The sequence below is a fragment of the Sturnira hondurensis genome, unplaced genomic scaffold (assembly GCF_014824575.4).
Source record: "Sturnira hondurensis isolate 20B ecotype Veracruz unplaced genomic scaffold, ASM1482457v3 Scaffold0021354, whole genome shotgun sequence".
Classification (NCBI taxonomy): Eukaryota; Metazoa; Chordata; class Mammalia; order Chiroptera; family Phyllostomidae; genus Sturnira; species Sturnira hondurensis.
The window spans coordinates 1,801,840-1,821,613 of NW_028093985.1; the positions used below are offsets into that span (position 1 = coordinate 1,801,840).

At 38.2% G+C, this 19,774-nt stretch overlaps 1 protein-coding gene across 1 annotated transcript; it reads right to left on the reverse strand.

The window, feature by feature from the left end:
- Window positions 1-7,593: 7,593 nt before the first annotated feature.
- ANKRA2 (ankyrin repeat family A member 2) lies at window positions 7,594-19,742 on the reverse strand. Its single transcript, XM_037032126.1, has 9 exons — window positions 19,449-19,742; window positions 16,546-16,938; window positions 15,539-15,697; window positions 12,127-12,192; window positions 10,177-10,274; window positions 9,619-9,744; window positions 9,257-9,323; window positions 8,648-8,728; window positions 7,594-8,073 (listed from the first exon to the last, which is right to left on the reverse strand). The coding sequence occupies exons 2-9, from the start codon at window positions 16,832-16,834 to the stop codon at window positions 8,018-8,020; spliced, it is 942 nt and encodes a 313-aa protein (XP_036888021.1). The 5' UTR covers window positions 16,835-16,938; window positions 19,449-19,742; the 3' UTR covers window positions 7,594-8,017.
- Window positions 19,743-19,774: the final 32 nt, after the last annotated feature.

Below are 19,774 nucleotides of genomic sequence, written 5' to 3' on the forward strand. Positions count from 1 at the left end.
GGAGACTTCTTGCAGACAGAATGAGGACTCAGGCTAAGTCAAAGCTGAGGAATGAGGGTCCATCACCCCTTTTCTCTATAGTCCCCCAAGTCCTTCTCTGAGGACCCTCTGGTGACCATGCCTGTCTTAGGTCGACTGTCCCTTGAGGAATCCCATCTGTCATTGGCTAACTGGTCATGCACTGGGGGCCAGGCAGGGTAAAGTAAAGTAGGCAGAGGTGGTGCCCCTACCAGGAGGATAAGCTTTGTCTCCGTAGTGGCTTATGGTCCCAAGGTCTCTCACTCAGCCTTAGCCATGGGGGGGGGGGTTACAGCTTCTTAAACCAGGCAGGGCGGTTCCCAACAACCTTGGTACCTCACACAGTTCTCCCAATTGCCATCAGCTACCCCATCGTATTTTCCTGTATCTCATGGATGGTCTGAAATCTCTTCCTTTTCAAAGGTGATTTTAGTTTTGAGAAAAGCCAGAAGTCACAGGGCACCAAATCTGGGCTATAGTGGGGTCGAGTCACCTAGGTGATTTGATGTTTTGCCAAAAAACTCTGCACAAGATGTGATGTATGAGTGGTGTATGCATTGCGATGAAGCTGCCAATCACCAGTTGCCCGTAGCTGCAGCCTTTTGAATCATCCCAATAGTTTCCATGTAGGAATGTTCAAGCTTAATGCAAAATTTGATGCAGATTTGTTGTTATACTCACTCAGTCATTTTTAAAAAGATTTTATTTATTTACTTTTAGAGAGAGGGGAAGGGAGGGAGAAACAGAGGGAGAGAAACATCAATGTGCAAGAGGTACATTGATCGGTTGCCTCTCACACACCTCCAACCAGGGAGCTGGCCTGAAACCCAGGCATGTATCCTGACCGGGAATTGAACTGGCAACCTTTCAGTTCTCAGGATGGCACTCAGTTCACTGAGCCACACCAGCCAGGGCTTGCTCAGTCATTTTGAATGTGATGGCCACACAGTACACATGCTCACTCAATGGCATCTACCACCCCCACTGACTAGTATAGTCAAGTGGTCATCATTCAGGCATGCACATTCCAGTCCACTCGCCTTGGCTGCCAGGTTACATAATGTCATGTAAACTGTTCTCATTACATTAACAATGGCTGAACTTTTTCTGGACAGACCTCGTATAACAAAGACCTGTACTCTGATGGGTGAGAAATGACAGAGAACCCAATTTATTAGTCTTTTTGTTCTGTGTTGTTTTTTGATCTATTTGTCTGTTTGTAACCTCAAATCAATTAAGAATCACGTGCTCACTGGAAAGGAAGAGAGCTCTTAGTTTTTGTTTCAGGCTTGCTTTTGACTGTGGCTTAGTTGTAGATATGAAGCTATGTACTCTCCCTGCCTTTGAGTGTCTGCAAGTCTACAACTTGGAAAGGTCTTTACCTCTTGTGTGCAAGGATGAGTATTTTCCTGACACTGGATTACAGTGTCTCTTAAATTAGAGAAGCATTGTTCTGATTGGCTTATAGAACAAACAGTCATGTGTATGACTCAAGTGTTCCCACTAACCCCAGAAAATAAAGAAACTGAATCTCTAGTATCTTAAGTGTGCTAGACTTTTAAGAAAAAAAATTATTCTTAGAGAAATTGCTAGCTCAGAAACATTTTAACAATAAAAATTCACATAATGAAGGTGAATCTTTGAACAATTTATCTTGGCTTAATAATTTTGGTTTTAACAAATAATATTTATATAGTCTTACCATGAGTTTACCAATGTGGAGTATGTTACAAGCATACATTTAACTTTGAAAAATAAGATTTGGAGTTGTTATCTCAGGAAAAGATTAATTAATCTGAATTTTCTGAACTTTTTGTATTGGTTTAATGATCAAATAAAATACCATTACCTAATGTTTAAGATTATAAAAGTATAAATTTGTATCCATCAAAATTGAGTCATGAATTTGACAGAGTTATAATGTACCACTAATTGTGTTTTGTAGTTTGTCAAATGAAACATAGTTTCCAAAGTACTTAAGCAATTTAATACTTGGACTAATAAATTGTTATTAATGAGTAATCATTAGATGCCTAAGTGATTTCCAAGTAATATGAAATATTGAAACATTGATTAATAAGCATATTTAGGTTTACATACTTTTGCTTCTTATTTTTATTTGCTATGGATTGACTATATCTGTGGGCCACATTCATAAATGTGTTCATTTTTTACCACTTTAAGAAAGTATGAAAGACATGTATGTGACTGTAGAAAGTTGTATACTTATGAGCTATTTGACCCTGCTAAATGCTTGCATACGACAGATAACTCTCAATAACTTAACTCCCAGTTTTCTCCAAAAGATAGAATTATTAATTTGATTAAAATTTGTAATTAACAGCACTGATTGAGACTATACTAGACTCAGTAACGACAGAGAAATGCAACTGTGGATTTTGTTTTTCAAGAAAAAAGATAATGGTTTCAACCTAAAGTATCAGTTTGTTCCAGAATATAAAAGAGTAAAGGAAAGCTAAACCTTGGGTATGGATAACAAATTGAAGCAGGATGAAGGAAGGGAATTTATTTCTCTTGATTTATAAAACTGCAGTCTGGAAAGAAGCTGTATAAATACGTTAGAATTCTGGCAAATTTCTTGGCCTTATACACAAGATTTAAGGAAAAATAAAGTAGACAACAAAATGTTTGCTAACAAATTTTATATTATTGCAAAGCTATAATTTTGTTTTTCTTGATGTGCAATGGTGAATTGGCCTTAGAGCCTTTAACTAGTGGCAGTGAAAGGCTGTCCTCCACCTTTGACGTGAATCCGCACAGATGGTGGAAACGCCAGGTGTCACCAGAACAATTTCTCTGCTTTGTGCAATTTTTTTTTGGTTCTGCATTACAGTCACATGCGGCATGAGACACTTCAGTTACGTGGGACCGTATTTACAATGGTGGCCCTATAAGATTGATAACGATGGAGCTGAAAATCTCCTATCCCCTAGTGATGTTGCTATGCAATGCATTTCTCACATGTTTGTGGTGATGCTGGTGGACACAAACCCCATGTGCTGCCAGGCGTATCAAAGTATTGTGTACACTATCATGATAGTGATAAACGACTATGTTACTGGTTTGTGTATTTACCATTGTTTACTGTTATTTTAGAGTGTACTCTTTCACTTATAAAAAACGTTTGCTGTAAAGCAGTATGTTGTGTTACTATGTCTCTTGAATGCGCCACTTTCTCTTGTGCTTGATTTAATCTCATGTTGTCTCAAGAATTTGGTACAGCTTAAGTGTGAAGTGCTTATAAAGTCCACAGTCACGTACTGTAATGTCCCAGGTCTTCGTGTCCACTCACCACTCACTCACTGACTCCCCAGACACCTGCCAGTCCTGCGGGCTCATGGCAAGTGCACTTACTTTCATGGTAAGTGCCCTATACAGGTGTATTGCTTTTTATCTTTTATGTCATATGTTCACTGTAACTTTTCTATGTTCAGACACACAAATACTTACTGTTGTGTTACAACTGCCTACATGACTCAGCACAGTTGTGCAGGCTGTGACTGAGCAAGAGCGACAGGCTGCACTGAACAGCCTTGCCGTGCCACCTGTGTGTGTGAGGTGGGCTCTGGGATGTTCGGACAAGGACAGGTAACGGCACATTCTCAGAGTATCCCTGAGTGGGATACTCAGGGTTAAGTGGTGCACGGCTTATTTAAAAACAAAAAGCGAGGTTCTCTCAGTTGTGAAAGAGCTAAGTGTCTTAAATTGTTTTGCCTTCTATGTTTATCTCAAACTATTTTATTATCATTTTGGTTAAAGGTGACCAGCTGTTGTTTCTCAGTACCCATGCTGCTACCTACATAAAGTGTCTGCCGCTTCTTTGATAAATTTTTTGAGTTTGTCTCTCCAAGATCAGATTCTAAGTTCAGAAAGGAAATAGTTCCAGGCTGTCTTGCATACTTAAAATCACCTTTGAGATTTCCCAGAGAGCCTTTGGAAGATCACCAATATTTGTTACTTTATAAAAAGAAGGACCCTAGTCAGGTTTCTTTGGTATTTTCCGTACTTGTTAATTAGCTCAGTACTATTCTAAGAGCAGCATGGGAAGGATTGTCAAATCAGAAATGATGTTCAGCCTTCCCTAGGTTGTTTGTATGGGTAGAATGTTACTAATGTAAATATTTCAGATATCATGTATTTTATGGAAAGGCCCTGGAGATTATTTAATGTCCTTACTAGTATATCCTTACACTTAGGAGAAATCCTGACCAACTTTTTAATGAAATAATTATGTAGAATACCACAGTAGGGAATTTTACTGTTTATTCTGATATTGTTAATATAAAAAGCTAATCACAAGTACTCAGTCTCGTCATCATTTCTGCTTTTACTGGACGCTTTTGTGAAGGTTCTGCCCTCACCTCAGCGTCTTTACATGCCAGAGCCTCACAGAAAGCCGCGTCGGAAGCCACCAAGAGTACCAGGCACTCTTAACTACTGCTACTGTAAAGAACAGACTCTCGAGTACAGCCTCACACATCACTGTAACACCTGGCAGACTATACAGGTAGACGGAGTCAGAATGTCTGGGTTCTAAAATTCCAGAACCTGCTCAATGCAGATATCCTTCACGAAAGTTCATTGCTTGACTCAAGACCCTGGGAAGTCAAAATTACTCAGGACTGCGTAATTTTTTCATTGCGGTCATTTGTGTGGAATATTGTTGTATTATCTTCGATATTTTATTTTTATGGCCACATATAGGACCCCTTTCTCTTTCTTGTTAAGCGCCTAACCTTCAGTGTAGTCGACTGTGAATCAGTAAACTGGAACGAAACTTTTAAAAATGGTGTCTGATTCTCTCTGATATCCTCAGAATTCAGAAACAAATACTTTCAGTGAGTGTTCTTGCCTTTCATGACAAAACAGTTACTGGCCTAAATTCAGTAAGAATCTGTCCTTTTTACCAAGATACAATTGTATAGCTTGTTCAACCAAAGCCATACCTAGAGGGTTATATTTGAGAGTAATGCTCTCAGGTATAGGAGTCCATATTGAGGAATGGAGGGTTCACTTTACCTGTGGAGTTAGTGCCAACAAACCCTCCCCACAAAAGTAGCCCAATCCCTCCCTCCAGGACCCAATCTGGCTGGTGGTGAGGAAGGGCACCTCCTGGAAAGCCCAAGACTTTAGCAAATTTTGCAGACTTCAAGAAGGGAGGAATTTACCCTGATTTAGTGATGCTGTAAGTGCAGTCTGGTGGAAAAACTTTCTTGGCTTAGTCCCCTACCCTTGGAATAGGGGAGTGAATAATCGAGGCTGTTAAAGTCTGAGATCCCTTGTGAAAGCTTCTGAATAGAAGGTAGGGGGGTTTTGTTTGTTTTTTGTGGGGTTTTTTTTTGGCCTAATTGGTTGCTGAGTATTGTCGCTCAAGTTTTGCAGAGAAAACCTGAGGCCTGTGTGATTAAACTGCTGCATGTGTCTAAATAATCAGGGGAAACCTAAGATGAGCCTTTTTGTGATCAAGAGTAATCTTTAAATATTATTTATGATTCCAAGGCAGAAGACAGAAAATTTATCTGAAACTTGGAAATAAAGAAGCAAGGGAGGCACAGCCTCCTTCCTACTGGGGAGAATTCCTGGGTTGTACCCCAGATGGACTGAATCAGACTCTGGGTGCAGAGTCCATATTTTAACAGAATCCCCTAGTGATTCTGATATCCACTGAAGTTCGAGAACTGTACTCCAGGGGAAACTGCTTAAATTTAAGCTCACTGTTTACTACTGATTAAAAGTATCAGACTCAGTGGAGTCACACATTACATCACAGATTTCTGTCTGGCAGAGATGCAAGTAATGTCTGCCCAGTGGAAAATGGCATCTCAGCGGTTGCGGTTTAAGGCCCTGTTGGACATTAACCAGATTTGCCTCTAACTCAGCAACCTTACACTGACATTACCTAAAACAGGTAGCTCTTGGAATTAGTTTTAACATCTTACTAATTTTCTTACTAATGAAGGAGTTGAATGTAATCTTTGACAGGTGGTCATTTAGTACTTACATGAGAATAATAGTTTTTACTCTTTAGAAAATTATTACCAGTGTATTTTATACTATGGCAATAATGAGCCCCAATACTAGGCAGTGCCTCGATGGGAGGTCTGTGGTCTGTTTTTGCTCCGTATGTTATGCCAACATCAAGCATGGCGTCTGGTTCATAAGCTCTGAATAAATATTTGTGCAATCAGGAAACACTACCTAAAAGGTTTGGGATTTTTAAAAGAGAAATTTTACAACTGGCCCTTCAAGTGTCATTTCTGTTGTTTTAATTAACTTGTATTAGTGTCTACTTCTTAAAGGGATTCTCCTGGGGTTCGTCATCAGGGCCCCTGAGGCAAAAGATGATAGAATTAGAAAGGGGAATTTTCTTTAGCATATTCTCTGAGATCTGTTGGTCGTCAGGACTAGGAGTGAAGGAGTTATTTCAGAGATAGTCTCCACATAGGTCCCTGGGCTGCTCTTCAAGTGCAGAAAGCACGTGCAAGCGATACTCAGAGTGATACACCCACACAGATCCCTGGATTTTGTTACCTTATAATATGAACAGGAACTAGCACTTCCTGGGCATGTGTCATTGATAAGAAAAGGCACCAGATGAAAACGTGAATGGTTTTAGGTAAATCGCTCAGAAGTGCTAGGAAACACTTGCCTAACTGAGGATGCGTGAAAAACTAGCACTATTCTCAAGTGCTGTGAGATGGCCTTTGGAGGGAACATCTTCTGTCCTTCTCTCCCTGGGTTTCCCCTTAGGCCCATTTTCTCCCTGCATTCCAGATGGTCTGGGAACAGCAGTGGGTTGTTAACTAGTCACCCCCTTCTGACCCCCAGCTCCATACTGTGGGACATTTATATCACATGCTAAAAAACTTTCTGCCTCCTGGAAATTTAGGCAGTGAGCAGAATGATAAACAAGGGGATTTAAGCTAAACAGTACCACAGCAGCATCCAAGATGACTGGCCAGGATTTCCTGATGGAGATCCCTGGCCCAGTTTCATTTCTTGGTTTGAATTTTCAAGAAATTATATTTCCTGCACCTTCAGCTTTTCCTTTCATTCTGTATCTTTCAGTTACTTCCTTTGTGCTTGAATGAGCTAGGTGGTTTATATGGTTGGCCACCAAAGTATCATAACTGACGTAACATCCATTTTCCAGATGGAGTGACTTAACCCAAGTCCCACGCTCAGTGGTCAAGTCAACTTCCAGCCCGTGGCTCTCTTCCAGATTGTGGTGTAACACGGGTGTATAGTGTTCTGTTAGTAGAAATAAAGAGCACCTGGCTGTTACTGAAGGATTGACTTCTTCACGGAAGACATTTCCTACTGGAAAGCTTACTTACAAGAGAAAAATATTCTAAATATCTTTCTAGAAATGACAATCATTAAATCTTAGTTGACTGACTTACATTTAACTTCTTTTAATTATACTGTGTGACCTAATGGAGTACCCTGGCAGGACATTAGGGTAAAATTAAAAATCCTACAGGAATCCCTTAATAACCTTATTTAATTAAAAAAAAACCTAGCATGCAAACAGAAAATGTACTTTATTTATTTAAAACATTTTGTAAACAATCACACTGTGCATTTTTAATTCAATAATAACAAAATTTTTTCTATGGATTTATAGCAAACTCTATATAAAGACAATGAGTTAATATAAGAGTAAAGATGAATAGGATAGAATAATTTCTGAAAATGTTAAATTACAGCACTTGATACAGATAACATGTACCATAAAAACTTACACACCACAAAACATTAATTTATAATTTTAAATATGCCATAAAACACCATCTTATAAAAAAGCATCAACATTACTTTTATTATAAACCAGTGAATTACTCAGAGGAATATTTATTAAAACTTAGTAAAAATCAGTAAATATTGCAACTGAGGTAAAAACTTATAAGTAAACAAAACTATCATTTAGAAGGGCCAAAAACTGAATGGAAGGGCGGACACACTTTGACGACGCTCTCTACTCTCTGATATTTTGAAGCAGCTTCAATAAATGTGCCTCAATAACCTGTTGAACTAGAACAGACAGAAGATCAAGACGAAACATGTTGATTAAAAAATTTTAAAAAGAATGATTAAATTCAACCTTATATCCCCGACTTTTTCCTATAATAAAGTTATTTCTAAGTTGGATATACACCGAACATTGCCCATATTCTGTGGGTAATATGATGCTTAAATAGACTTAAAATTTAGCCTATCATTGACTTACTAATTGCCCAAGTTACTAAATTTTCTGTTCTTGGTTTCTAAGTTTTGCAACTGAACGAGAGTCCAGAGTAAAAGGTTGTTCTAAGGAACAGAAAAGGGCAACTATAAGAGCATTTTAACATGAGAATGTTAAACACATCTTGTAAATAGGTGTGCGCTTACCTTGCAGCAACTAATTATTTGGGTGGGGGGAAAGTAACAGTAAGAAAACTCATTTCTAGACCTTGTAGGAACGTTTTGATTCTGCCCACAGTCAGGAGTTAGGATAACATGCAATGTTCTATGACTACAGCAATGAAAATGGTTTGGCTCACTGGTTTGTACTATTTGCAGAGCTTTAGTGAAATGAAACCTGAGCATTCTACAGTAAAACACTTACCACTTCTATAGCCCAGGGCTACAGCTAAATCCATAGAATTATATCCAGAGTCAGTTTCAATGGTTGGGTCAGCTCCATTTTCTATACCAAAATAGAAAAATTGACATAAATAAATGAAAATGTGGATATGTCTGTCTATTACTGACTGGTGTACAAATAGTGAGGCAGAGTTTCAGCAAATTTGGAGAGTATCTTCAGGATGATCTGACAAAGTACAGGCTACAGGGAGTGCACAGAATTCACTTTGGTGCGTCAAAGGGAAGGCATTTCACACAAAGGAGTGTCTTCCAGAGCAGCCGAAACTCCCAAACAATGACAGGGAGAACTTTAGCATAAAGAATCTGCAGACAAGAAAACAACCGTGGATTCACACGAGAGCTCCAAAAGGAACGAAACCAGGGCAAACACGCCAATTGCAGGCATGCGACGGAGCTGCTTCTCCTCGGGCAATGCGATGGCGCCAGGTGCTCCGTGGGCAATAGCAGCAGGATTAGCGTAGTTCACAATAATTAATGATTCTGCTGAGTAATACTAAGGGAGGCCAGCTTATAAAAAGTAAAATAAAGTCCTCTTGGCATTTTCTAAAGATTTTTATTTTTATCTGCTTACCTAAGAGCATTTTTACACATTTCACATGATTTCCATGTACAGCATAAAGCAAAGGTGTGCCTCCGTTCTATAAAAGGAAAAGGTGATTTAGTTTTTCAAGATGAGCAAGGTCTGAAGAATTTAATGTTGCTGTGAGAAGTTTTACTAAGAATTGGGCTTGTAAAAGTACTTTAAGGTAATTTTAATATTTTGTGAAGAAAAATCAGAATTACTGAGTTTATGCCATTAACTTTTTCTTCTAGGTGTTTCATTAACTAATTAATTATTCTTCCAAGTGTTTACTAAAAGTTATTATGTCTCCTCAAACCAAATAAATCCTCAAGCTTGTTACAATAATTTAGAAACCGGTGTCATGGACTCACCCAATCATATTCATTTACATCAACTCCACAGTCAAGCAGCATTTTGACAATATCGGTGTAGCCTTTACTGCAGGCCAGAGACAGTGCACTTTCCCGACCTTTCCCTAAAAGCTGGGGATCAGCACCCTGGCGTGGGAAGTGGAGATAAAAGACTTTTCAATTCATGTAAACAAGAGTATTGTTATTTCTGTCAACAATAATCACGGCTCAACACTCAGCTCAGGTAATGTTCTGGGATTAATACAGAAATAGCGCAACTTCTTGTTCTCACGGTTGTTTGGATGCCTCCTTCCTCCATCTCCATCCTAACTATCCCTTCACTCTGGAGCCAAATTACATCTCTCCTATGAAGCTGGGCTTGACCTCTCACTGCTTCATGTATGATTAGTTCTATCTGCCCACCTAGATTCATGTTCTACAAGAATGTGCAAAGCATTTAAAACTTTTTTTGGATCCTCTACCATTACATCTAGTTGGCTGGAGATACCAAAACTTTACTGAAGATGTAACTGAACTTAAGTAACTGTACAGATACATTTTCTGAGGCATTTTCCTTACATTCTGAAGTAGAAACTCTACCACAGCTATTTGCCCGTGTGCCGCAGCCCACATCAGAGGAGTAAATCCTTCTTCATCCGTGTGATTGATAACATTTTCTATTTAAAAGAAAAGCAATTTTTGTGATCTAATTTAACAACCACATATTAACATCACTATGAAAATACTGTAATTCTAAAAAGCTGATATTACTCAATGAGGATGACTTCATACTGACTTTTGTTCACTGAAGTCCTGTTATGTGTTGTTGGAATTTGTGGTCTGACTACTAAAATTGCCTCAACGTATAGAACTGAATTCAAATAGCATATTACTTAAAGTATAAACTATGAGATGACATAATTCTAGGTACAAGGAAATGTACAGAACAATGAGCTTGGAACCAGGAGACCACAGTTTGGATTCTGGCTCTGTCACTTTCTAAAAGTGTGATTCTGGGCAGGCCACTTAATTTCTCCGACACACAGACCAATACCTTGCTTATCTCAATGCGTTGTTGGGAGAATTACAATAAAAATGAGCTTATATAATAGTCCTTAGCATTACATAAAAAATGCTATCATAAAAACCCCCAAATTGTATTAAAACATGTTCTATAGCTAACATTGCTGCCTTTGAATTTCATTCATTCTGGGTAGTTGCTAAAATAATATAATGTGAATGAAGACTGAATAATTTGAAAGGCAATACCATGAAATTCTACCTTGAACCCCATTTTGTTCCCCAGATTTAGTTTTAAAGTCCACAGCTCTTCCCTGATGTTTATTTAGTAGCTAGAGAAAAAAACATTCAAGTATTTATAAACAAATGGAAATATAATGATGAAGTAAGTCTCTTATAAAAGAATGACATGATTAAAAAAGTAAACATCTTTCATCATGTAGACTGTATTCAACCAATAAAGCTGAGTCAATTAACTAACTTTTAGGAAAATGAAAATAAATGTAAAGCTTGATCTTTATCTCACTACATCAAAACATATTTCATGTGTCAAAGATTGAAAAGTAAAAAAGAAAACCACAGAAGTTCTAGAAGAAGGCATGAATAAATACATTTATAATCTCAAGAGTCTGAAATCCTTTCTAAGCAGGACATAAACTCAGAAGTCACAAAGAAAAAAGTAAATTTACCACTTAAAAATATTAAGCATTTGTTTGCTAAACGTCACAAAGCCAAAGAAAAAATGACAAACTGGAAATAAATATGCAACATGAACAAAAAAAGTATATTTCTTTAATTTTGATAAGGGTTCACAGAAATAAACACAAAAGGAAATTCAAATATGCCATAATTTCAAAACCGTAAACAAAACCAATATGAGACACTGTTTTTAGGTTAGTCTGGTAATACCCTGTGTCAGTGAGCATAGGGGAAATAGAAATTCTAACTCATAAAAAAAATTCATATACCTTTTCAACCAGAAAATATTCTTGAAGGAATTTACTCTATGGACATACTTTAAAAAAACGGCGATATTGTTACTTAGTAGCAACAAGTGAATCAACCAACACCAGGGGGACTAGTTAGAAAACAAAGTATCTGTGTATGCAATGCAATGCAAAATCATAGACCTATTCAAAAGAATAAAACACATCCTTGTGTGCTAATAAGAGAAGATTTCCAAAATATTCAGTGAAAAAAGTAAAGTGCAGTATTTTGCCTTTTGTGTAAATAAGATAAAGCACATCCATATTCTCACAAAGAACTCCAAATATAAACAAATGTTTTGTAGACAAGTTTTCTGAAAATATAAGAAACTCACTTTTCCTTTTAGGAAAAGGCTAGGCTTTATTATAAGGGAATCTATGACTTTTATACTGTAGAGTATTGCCTCGTGAGATTACACAACCATTTTTTGTCTTTATACTTCTCTGTATAAAAAAAACAATAATAAGTATAATAAATCCTATTAAGTTTGTTTTAAATACATTTAAGAAAATAGGCTATTACCTTGTTCAATGCGAGTAGCCAGGTAGAGCATCTCTCCCTGAGCAGCCAACTGGTGAACAGATAAAGCTGAAACAATACCATAAAAAGCTTCATGTATATACACTGTCATCATCCCATTGTTCATGTTTGTGCAGAAATTTTTTAAAATATATTTTATTGATTATGCTATTATAGTTGTCCTTCCTGTTTCCCCCCCTCCTTATTCCCCTTTGCCCTGGACACCCCCTCCTACCCACATTCCCCCCCCTTTAGTTTGTGTTCATGGGTTGTACATGTAAGTTCTTTGGCTTCTACATTTCCTATACTACTCTTAACCACCCCTGTCTATTTTGTACCTACCATTTATGTCTCTTATTCTACCTTTTCCCCTTCCTTACTGATAAACCTCCAAGTGATTTCCATTTGTGACTCTGTTCCTGTTCTAGTTGTTTGCTTAGTTTGGTGGGGTTTTTTTAGGTTTGGTTGTTAATAGCTGTAAGTTTGTTTCCATTTCACTACTCATATTTTTGATCTACTTTTCCTTAGTAAGTGCCTTTAACATTTCATATAATAAGGGCTGGGTGATGATGAACTCCTTTAACTTGACCTTATCTGGGAAGCACTTTATCTGTCCTTCTATTATAAATGATAGGTTTGCTGGATAAAAACTTGGATGTAGGTCCTTGCCTTTCGTGACTTGGTATACTTCTTTCTAGGCCCTTTTGCCTGCAAGGATTCTTTGGAGAAATCAGCTGATAGTCGAATGGGAACTCCTTTGTAGGTAACTCTCTCCCTTTCTCCCCTTCTCTTTAATCTTGGGTAATGTAATTATGACGTGCCTTGGTGTGTTCCTCCTTGGGTCCAACTTCTTTGGGACTCTTTGAGCTTCCTGGGCTTCTTGGAAATCTATTTCCTTTGCCAGATTGGGGAAGTTCTCCTTCATTATTTGTTCAATTGGTTTTCAATTTCCTGCTCTTCCTCTTCTCTTTTGGTCACTCCTATGATTCAGATGTTGGAATGTTTCAAGATATCCTGGAGGTTCCTAAGCCTCTCCTCATTTTTTCGAATTCTTGTTTCTTCATTCCATTCTGGTTGAATATTTCTTTCTTCCTTCTGCTCAAAAGTGTTGATTTGAGTCCTGGTTTCCTTCCCATCATTGTTGGTTCCCTGTAGATTTTTCTTTAACATAATGTGACTTTCATTGTCACCTGAGTCTTTTTTATGCTGTTGAAATACCCAGTGAGTTCCTGGAGCATCCTGATCACCAGTGTTTTGAACTGTACATCTGATAGGTTAACTATCTCTTTGTCACTTAGTTGTATTTCTTCTGGAGCTTTGAAGTGTTCCTTCATTTGGGCCTTTTATATTCTTTTTTTTCCTTTTTGGTCTTGGCGCCGATTTTGTAGTGAGGGGCGGAGCCTTAGGTGTTCACCAGGGTGGGGCAACCCACGTTGTTGCCGACGCTGTACGTGGGGGCGGGGTCTGAGAAGAAACGATGGCTCTTGCTTCGCTCTCTCAGATTTCAGTCCCTTCTGCTTCCCACAAGCGAATTGGGCCCTTCTGGTGCTGATTCTCGGGTGGGTGGGCTTCTGTACGTCCTAGTACCCTGTGGGTCTCTCCAACGAACTCTCCTGTGAGGCTGAGAGTTTCTCCCAGTGCCTCAAGCCCCACAGGTGTTTTCAGTCAGAGGTTTGAGGCTTTATTTCCCTGTGCTGGGAGCCTGGGTTGCTCGGCCTGTCTCTCTCCCCAGTTTCTCTTCCCGATTTATCCGCACGCGAATGTGGGTCGCCTGGTCTGCCGGCCGCCGCCTTGCCGCAAGTCCTCTCCACTGGGCTGCCCGACTCCGCCCCTCCTACTGGTCTGGGTGAGTGTTTCTTCTTTAAGTCCTTGGTTGTCGGACTTCCATACAGTTCGGTTTTCTGTCAGTTCTAGTTGTTTTTTTTTTTTTTTAAATTTGTTGTTGTCCTTCTTTTGGTTGTTCGAGGAGGCACAGTGTGTCTACCTATGCCTCCATCTTGTAGCAATTTTCCTTTACAAAACAAAAACTATCATTGTATTGTTAAAAAAAAACCTAAGTAAAATATACCCTAACATTGCAAATAGTCATGCTGTATCTGAGAAGTGACTCCTGTATGTTCAAGGTAATTCTGACATTTGCAGTGTTATTATCAATATGCAAATTGTTACAATCGATTACTAGCAATGCAATTGTTACTGATCTTATCAATAAAAGAAATGGCTTAGGTACTTAATTTTTAAGATGCCGGCCTTTATGCAAACTTATGAGGAATTTGGGTCTAACAAAGACACACCTTTCATGTTCTCACTGGTTAAATCCACCAAGGTCCCAAATATCATTATTTCAAGACTCCATGGGTTTTTCTTACATTTAGGAGTGAGGCAGTAAACGGACAACTGACTTTGAGAGTAAATTCTTGAGGGCAGACCTAGTTGTGGTTAATTTGGTATGTGCCCTTGGATAACTGATTAAACAGTTTTCTCTTTAACATGAGATATGTGAATCACACGATTTCTAGATGTTTTGAGCTAAAAAATTCTACAGTTGAAAGCATATTTTAAGACAAATCTCTTTTAAACAAAAATAAATAGGCACTGTTCTATGAAACTTAAACATTCATATCACTCCATCCTTGACTGCAGTGATGTGATTGGGGGGCCTTAATGCAGAAAGGAATGCAACTGGGGAGCACCTGCCAATTTATACAAGTTAGACAGAACTGACCAATAGGTGGAGTAAGTCACATGCTTTGGCATGCGATTCGAAGTCAGGAGGGAGACAGTGTTTCCAAAGTGAAGAAATGTATTTTACCATGCATTAGAATATAGATGTACTTACATTATATTTTCACATGTAGTTCCTAACATCAAATTGCTAACTGGTTTTGGTATATTCTGTCTGCTATACAGAGTACAGTATATAGAAAAACCTTACTTCTTCTAAAGTGATTATACACCTTTAAAAAAACCTGTAGATTCAAAGTGTTTAAAAAAGTAGTTTAATACTTACATTCAAATTCAAAATTACAACAGAAATCACTCCACTTTTACTACAAATAACTTTTGGATCAGTGATTTAGTTTATAAGCAAAATGTAAAGCCTTGCAGTCCAAGAACACAAAACAAAATGTCTTACTTTGTACAATGTTTAGAATAACTTATTGTTTTTATAATAAACTGTAAGGGTTTTAAGAATATTTCAATCTGTATTTGTATTAAACAGAGAAACATAAAATGTGAATAATTTGAATATACAGTAATCTGTGAAATTTAAATTACTAAATCTATGAGCACATCACTTCAGTTTTCCAAAATGGAATATGCATTCAATTGAAAATAACATTTCAAAGCCAAACTCTTGAAACCATTATATTAGTAACAAGAATAGGTTAAAACATTGGTGGGAAATACTTACAATTTGCTGACAGGGGTGTGGTTGAGACCTCATTTCCTCTGTGTTTATTGGTTAAGGTGGTTGATTGTTTTACGGGTGAGAAGTGCTTTGTTGTAGAGGGAGTGTAGACATGCCTTACTTGGATTCCCGGAGAAGGAGACGTATGGATATTGCATTCAGCTAAGTAAAATAAATTAAACACATTAAAACAATATTTTAATGAGAAAGCATTTCAAAGTTCTATGTTGTTTACATAAAAAATACATGAGGTATATCTTCAACTGTTTCCTAAGTGATTTTTAATTATTATTATTTTTTAAGATTTTATTTATTTATCTTTAGAGGGGAAGGGAAGGAGAGAAGGAGAGAAATATCAATGTATGGTTGCCTCTCATGAGTCCCCTACTGGGAACTGGCCCGAAACCCAGGCATGTGCCCTGACTGGGAATTGAACTGTGATCGTGTGGTTCACAGGCCCATGCTTAATCTACTGAGCCACAGCAGCCAGAGCTTAATTATTTTTTGCCATTAAAAAATCTGTACTACCATAGTGAAAGTTCCAGAAAAAATATGTATTAATGTTGAGCAATTTCATTCTGGGATTAATATTTTTATTCAATAGATTATTATAAATCTACAATATAATGACATATTTCACTGACTGAAAGCATAGGAAACTAATACTGATCAAATAGTCATAGAATGGGGAATATTATGCTGATTCATTTGTAAAAGACACCAATATTTTTCTCCCATGATTTAAAAAGGTACAATAAAGAATTATATAAAAGACTTTCCAAATAAACAAAGGTGAAGCAAGAAATTAAAAAAAATCAACATGTACTTTGGACATTATATAACAAGAAGTTATTTTATTGTTTTCTGTAAGATTCTAGAAAAATTGTACTAAAAGATGACTTCCAAACTTTCTCCCCAAACTCAAAATCTCATGATTAGAAAGGGAAAAAAAAAAACAATAAACAAACAAAAACAAAGCAAATGCAGAGATTTATACCATAACTTTCAACCTTTAAATAGAACAGATGCCACCTCCAGGTCAGAGTTAACCTGATCTTGAATATTTTTACTATCCTCTTCATTTAAGGACTTCACAAATCGAGAGCACACGTTCATATCAAATCGGTTAGGCAATATGAATTTCATTCCCATGGCGACACCCTGAGCCGATGCTTCTTCTGCATTTGCGTCCATCTGATGTTCTAGTTTAATGTCTGGCATGCCAGTTAGACTGTAACTGCTGGGACACTCTTCCACTATCAACTGGGCTCCAAGGTCCAGATTTGCTGATGTAGCCATGATTTCAACTGTAGTTTCAATAATTAAAACATTTCTTCATAATTTCCTTTTTTTTGGTAAGAGTGATATCCAGGGTATTATTAAAATTTGGATATTAAAAAAGTCTGAAAGAAAAAAATTAAAAGTATGCTATCAACTTAGGTAAAAGTACACAAAATAGTAATTTTCAATCAAGTATGCAAACAGTGCTCTTATAAGCATCTATTAATAACAGAAAGCATACAACATTCATAGGTAGAGAACCCTGGGTATAAACCCAAGCTTCTTATTATCTGTGTGTGAACCTGTACAAGTTACTCCAACTCTCTAAGCCTCAGCCTCACTTGTAAAACAGGGAAACCCACTTTAACCTCACAGTATGCTGGTAGACCAAATGCAATACAGTAACATTTTCATCTTCATCACTAGGTTCCAACACATTTTAGTTACCTTTTAATCTCCTTTTCTATTCCTGAATATTGTCAGATGGATAAAAGATCAGGCTAACAATAAAAAATAAACTTTCATGTGAAAACTTGAACTTCTCACCTTAGGTTCATTTTTTATTATGCTCTGTTTGTAAGTGGCTCTCAGTTTGAATTTAAGAGAGAACTCATGATGTAGCCAAGTCTATTGGCATTGACAATACCCGTGACTCCTGGATGGTGACTTTACAAAGCTTTGGTTATGGTGAACTGAAGACATATTTCTTTATCAGTTTTTGTTCAGATCACGTGTTACCAAAGTAATTTAGGTTTTTATGAAAATAAATTGTGGAGATTATAGACTGGCTTCCTTTGCTTTAGCATGTCTAGGACATTAGGATCAGTGTACAGTTTTTGGCTCTCAAACTTGTTATAGGTATTAATTACTTTTTTTCAAATACAGACTGTTAAGACATGAAGTCAAAAAATGTTTACTCTCAGAATACAGATTGTGAGCACACCTGTTATTGAATCACTTACTGTTATTTTAGGATTAGTTTTCAGTAATCACTAGCACTTTCCCTATGGACCTTAATATAATTTTAAGGGAAATTTCACTATTGTACCTAAAATTGGTTCTAAAAAAATGAAGAAATCCAAGATATGTAATTTTCCCAGATATATAATCACTGGGACACAAAGACAATAACATCCAGTTAATCTTTTCATGTTATAGTTCACTGTTTCTTAGAAATTCTGAGTGCAGTGTTTAAAATTAAAGAGTGCATTAGTGAAGCAGAGGTTGGCAAACCATACACTTATTGATAAACATTTTGCAAGACCGAAACTTATAACACTCCGTTGAATAGTCAGGGCAGGTAATCATTATGTCCATCATAGAGAAAATGGGAGGGATCTCGTGAATTATGAGGAACCTATCCAGCTGTTCTGAGTCCATCACCCTGCCCCCTAAAATAAGCAGCAGCACTAGACTAATCCAAAACTTCCGAGGGAGAAAGAGTTGAAGAAATAACAAATTGTAACAGTAATTAAGAAAGAATGTAGCATAACAAGGTCAATACACTTTAGTGAAGGAAAGAAGGAAACCAGAGCAGAAAATGAGTCGTGATTCAAATGGAGATGCGGGTCCAATGCCGAGGTCTTTAAAAGGGCATTGCAAGACGGGAAGAGTGTTTTCTTAGGTCAGAGCCAGCCCCACAGACTCCTACCCTGAGGACACCTAAGCGAACTCCCCTGAGCTCTCTCGGCACTCTGCATGTATTCCTATTTTAGCATTTATCATTCTCTCGAATGTTTCCATTTCGATTCTAATAAATTTTCTGAAAACTTTTCTAGGATGAGGACTACACTTACTAATCTTTGCATACAAAACAGTGCTTGGTCCTATCAGGTGCTCCATAAATGTCTTCTAATCTAAATTTTAATTCATTTTAATGTCATATTCTTTTCTACCCTGGAATGACCCAGCATGATGCTCGATAAACACTTGTTAATCACATCTGGCATTCCATTCCCAACATCACTATTAGTACTAGCCGTGGAAACCCTGGGCAGACAAATCATGTAAGTCTTCTGAGACTCATTTTATTCATTTAAAAAGATGGCTGAAATATGCATGTCTAATAGTTTTTCCCGTTCTAAACATCGTCCATGTTATAAATCAGGGTTTATAGGTGGAACTGCAGGTCTTTGAAGGGAATGCACCTGGGGGAGGAAGGAACAGAAATAGTGATCTTATCTTGGCACTGCTCTCAGAGGAGAAGCAAAGTTGATTGGGTAGGCCAAAATTTTGAAGAACAGGAGAGGAAAAAAAATGATCAGGAAGAGGAGGCGGTGAGAAAAAGACGTAAGGCCAAGGATAGCTATGATCGTCAACTTGATCTATCGGAGCCCAGGGATGAAGAGAGAACCTAACGCGATAAACTGGGCGACTGCACTAGTTCCCAATGGACGCTAATAATAGATGCCTCCCTGGTTCTTCCTAATCCTGGAGTTGTCCCTCAAGGAGATGACGATACTATGAAAATTAATGATGCCTCACAGGCGACAGGTGTCCCAGCGTCCCCGGACAAGAGCCCACTAGAGGGAAGACTTTTGTGGGGAGGGAAGTCCGCCCTGTCGCCACCCGCCAGCTCTGCCCGAAAAGTCCTAGCGCGGCTCAGTTACGGCAGGTGGAAACCCTGGCTCACCCGCAGCCGGCGGGTCCGCGGGACAGGGGCCTGAGGCCCACCGGGTGGGAGCGCAGGGTCTCGCGACCACCTTCGACAGCCAACAGCGAGCTGGGCCTTTCCATGAGCGGCCTCAGATTCACTTGTTTGACCGCAACGTCACTTCCGATTCCTTCTTCCGCTTTTGGGACTAAAAACGTGCCGCCAGCAGGATTTCCGGGTCCTTCGGCCGCAGCGCTGCGCAGTGCTCAAGGCCCGAGTACTACACACAGGGTCATTTCAGGGAACCTCTCGGAGGAACTGGGGCAAACTGCGGGCCCCGCCCTTAGGTCACGCCTCCTCCTCTC

Excerpts from the sequence above, each read along its gene's own strand:
- ANKRA2 (XM_037032126.1), bottom strand. The coding sequence starts at position 16,834 with ATGGCTACATCAGCAAATCTGGACCTTGGAGCCCAGTTGATAGTGGAA. Across the intron at positions 12,193-15,538 it reads CACACCCCTGTCAGCAAATT|CTTTATCTGTTCACCAGTTG; the intron begins GTAAGTATTTCC and ends GTATTGTTTCAG. Across the intron at positions 8,074-8,647 it reads AGCCCTGGGCTATAGAAGTG|TTCAACAGGTTATTGAGGCA; the intron begins GTAAGTGTTTTA and ends TGTCTGTTCTAG.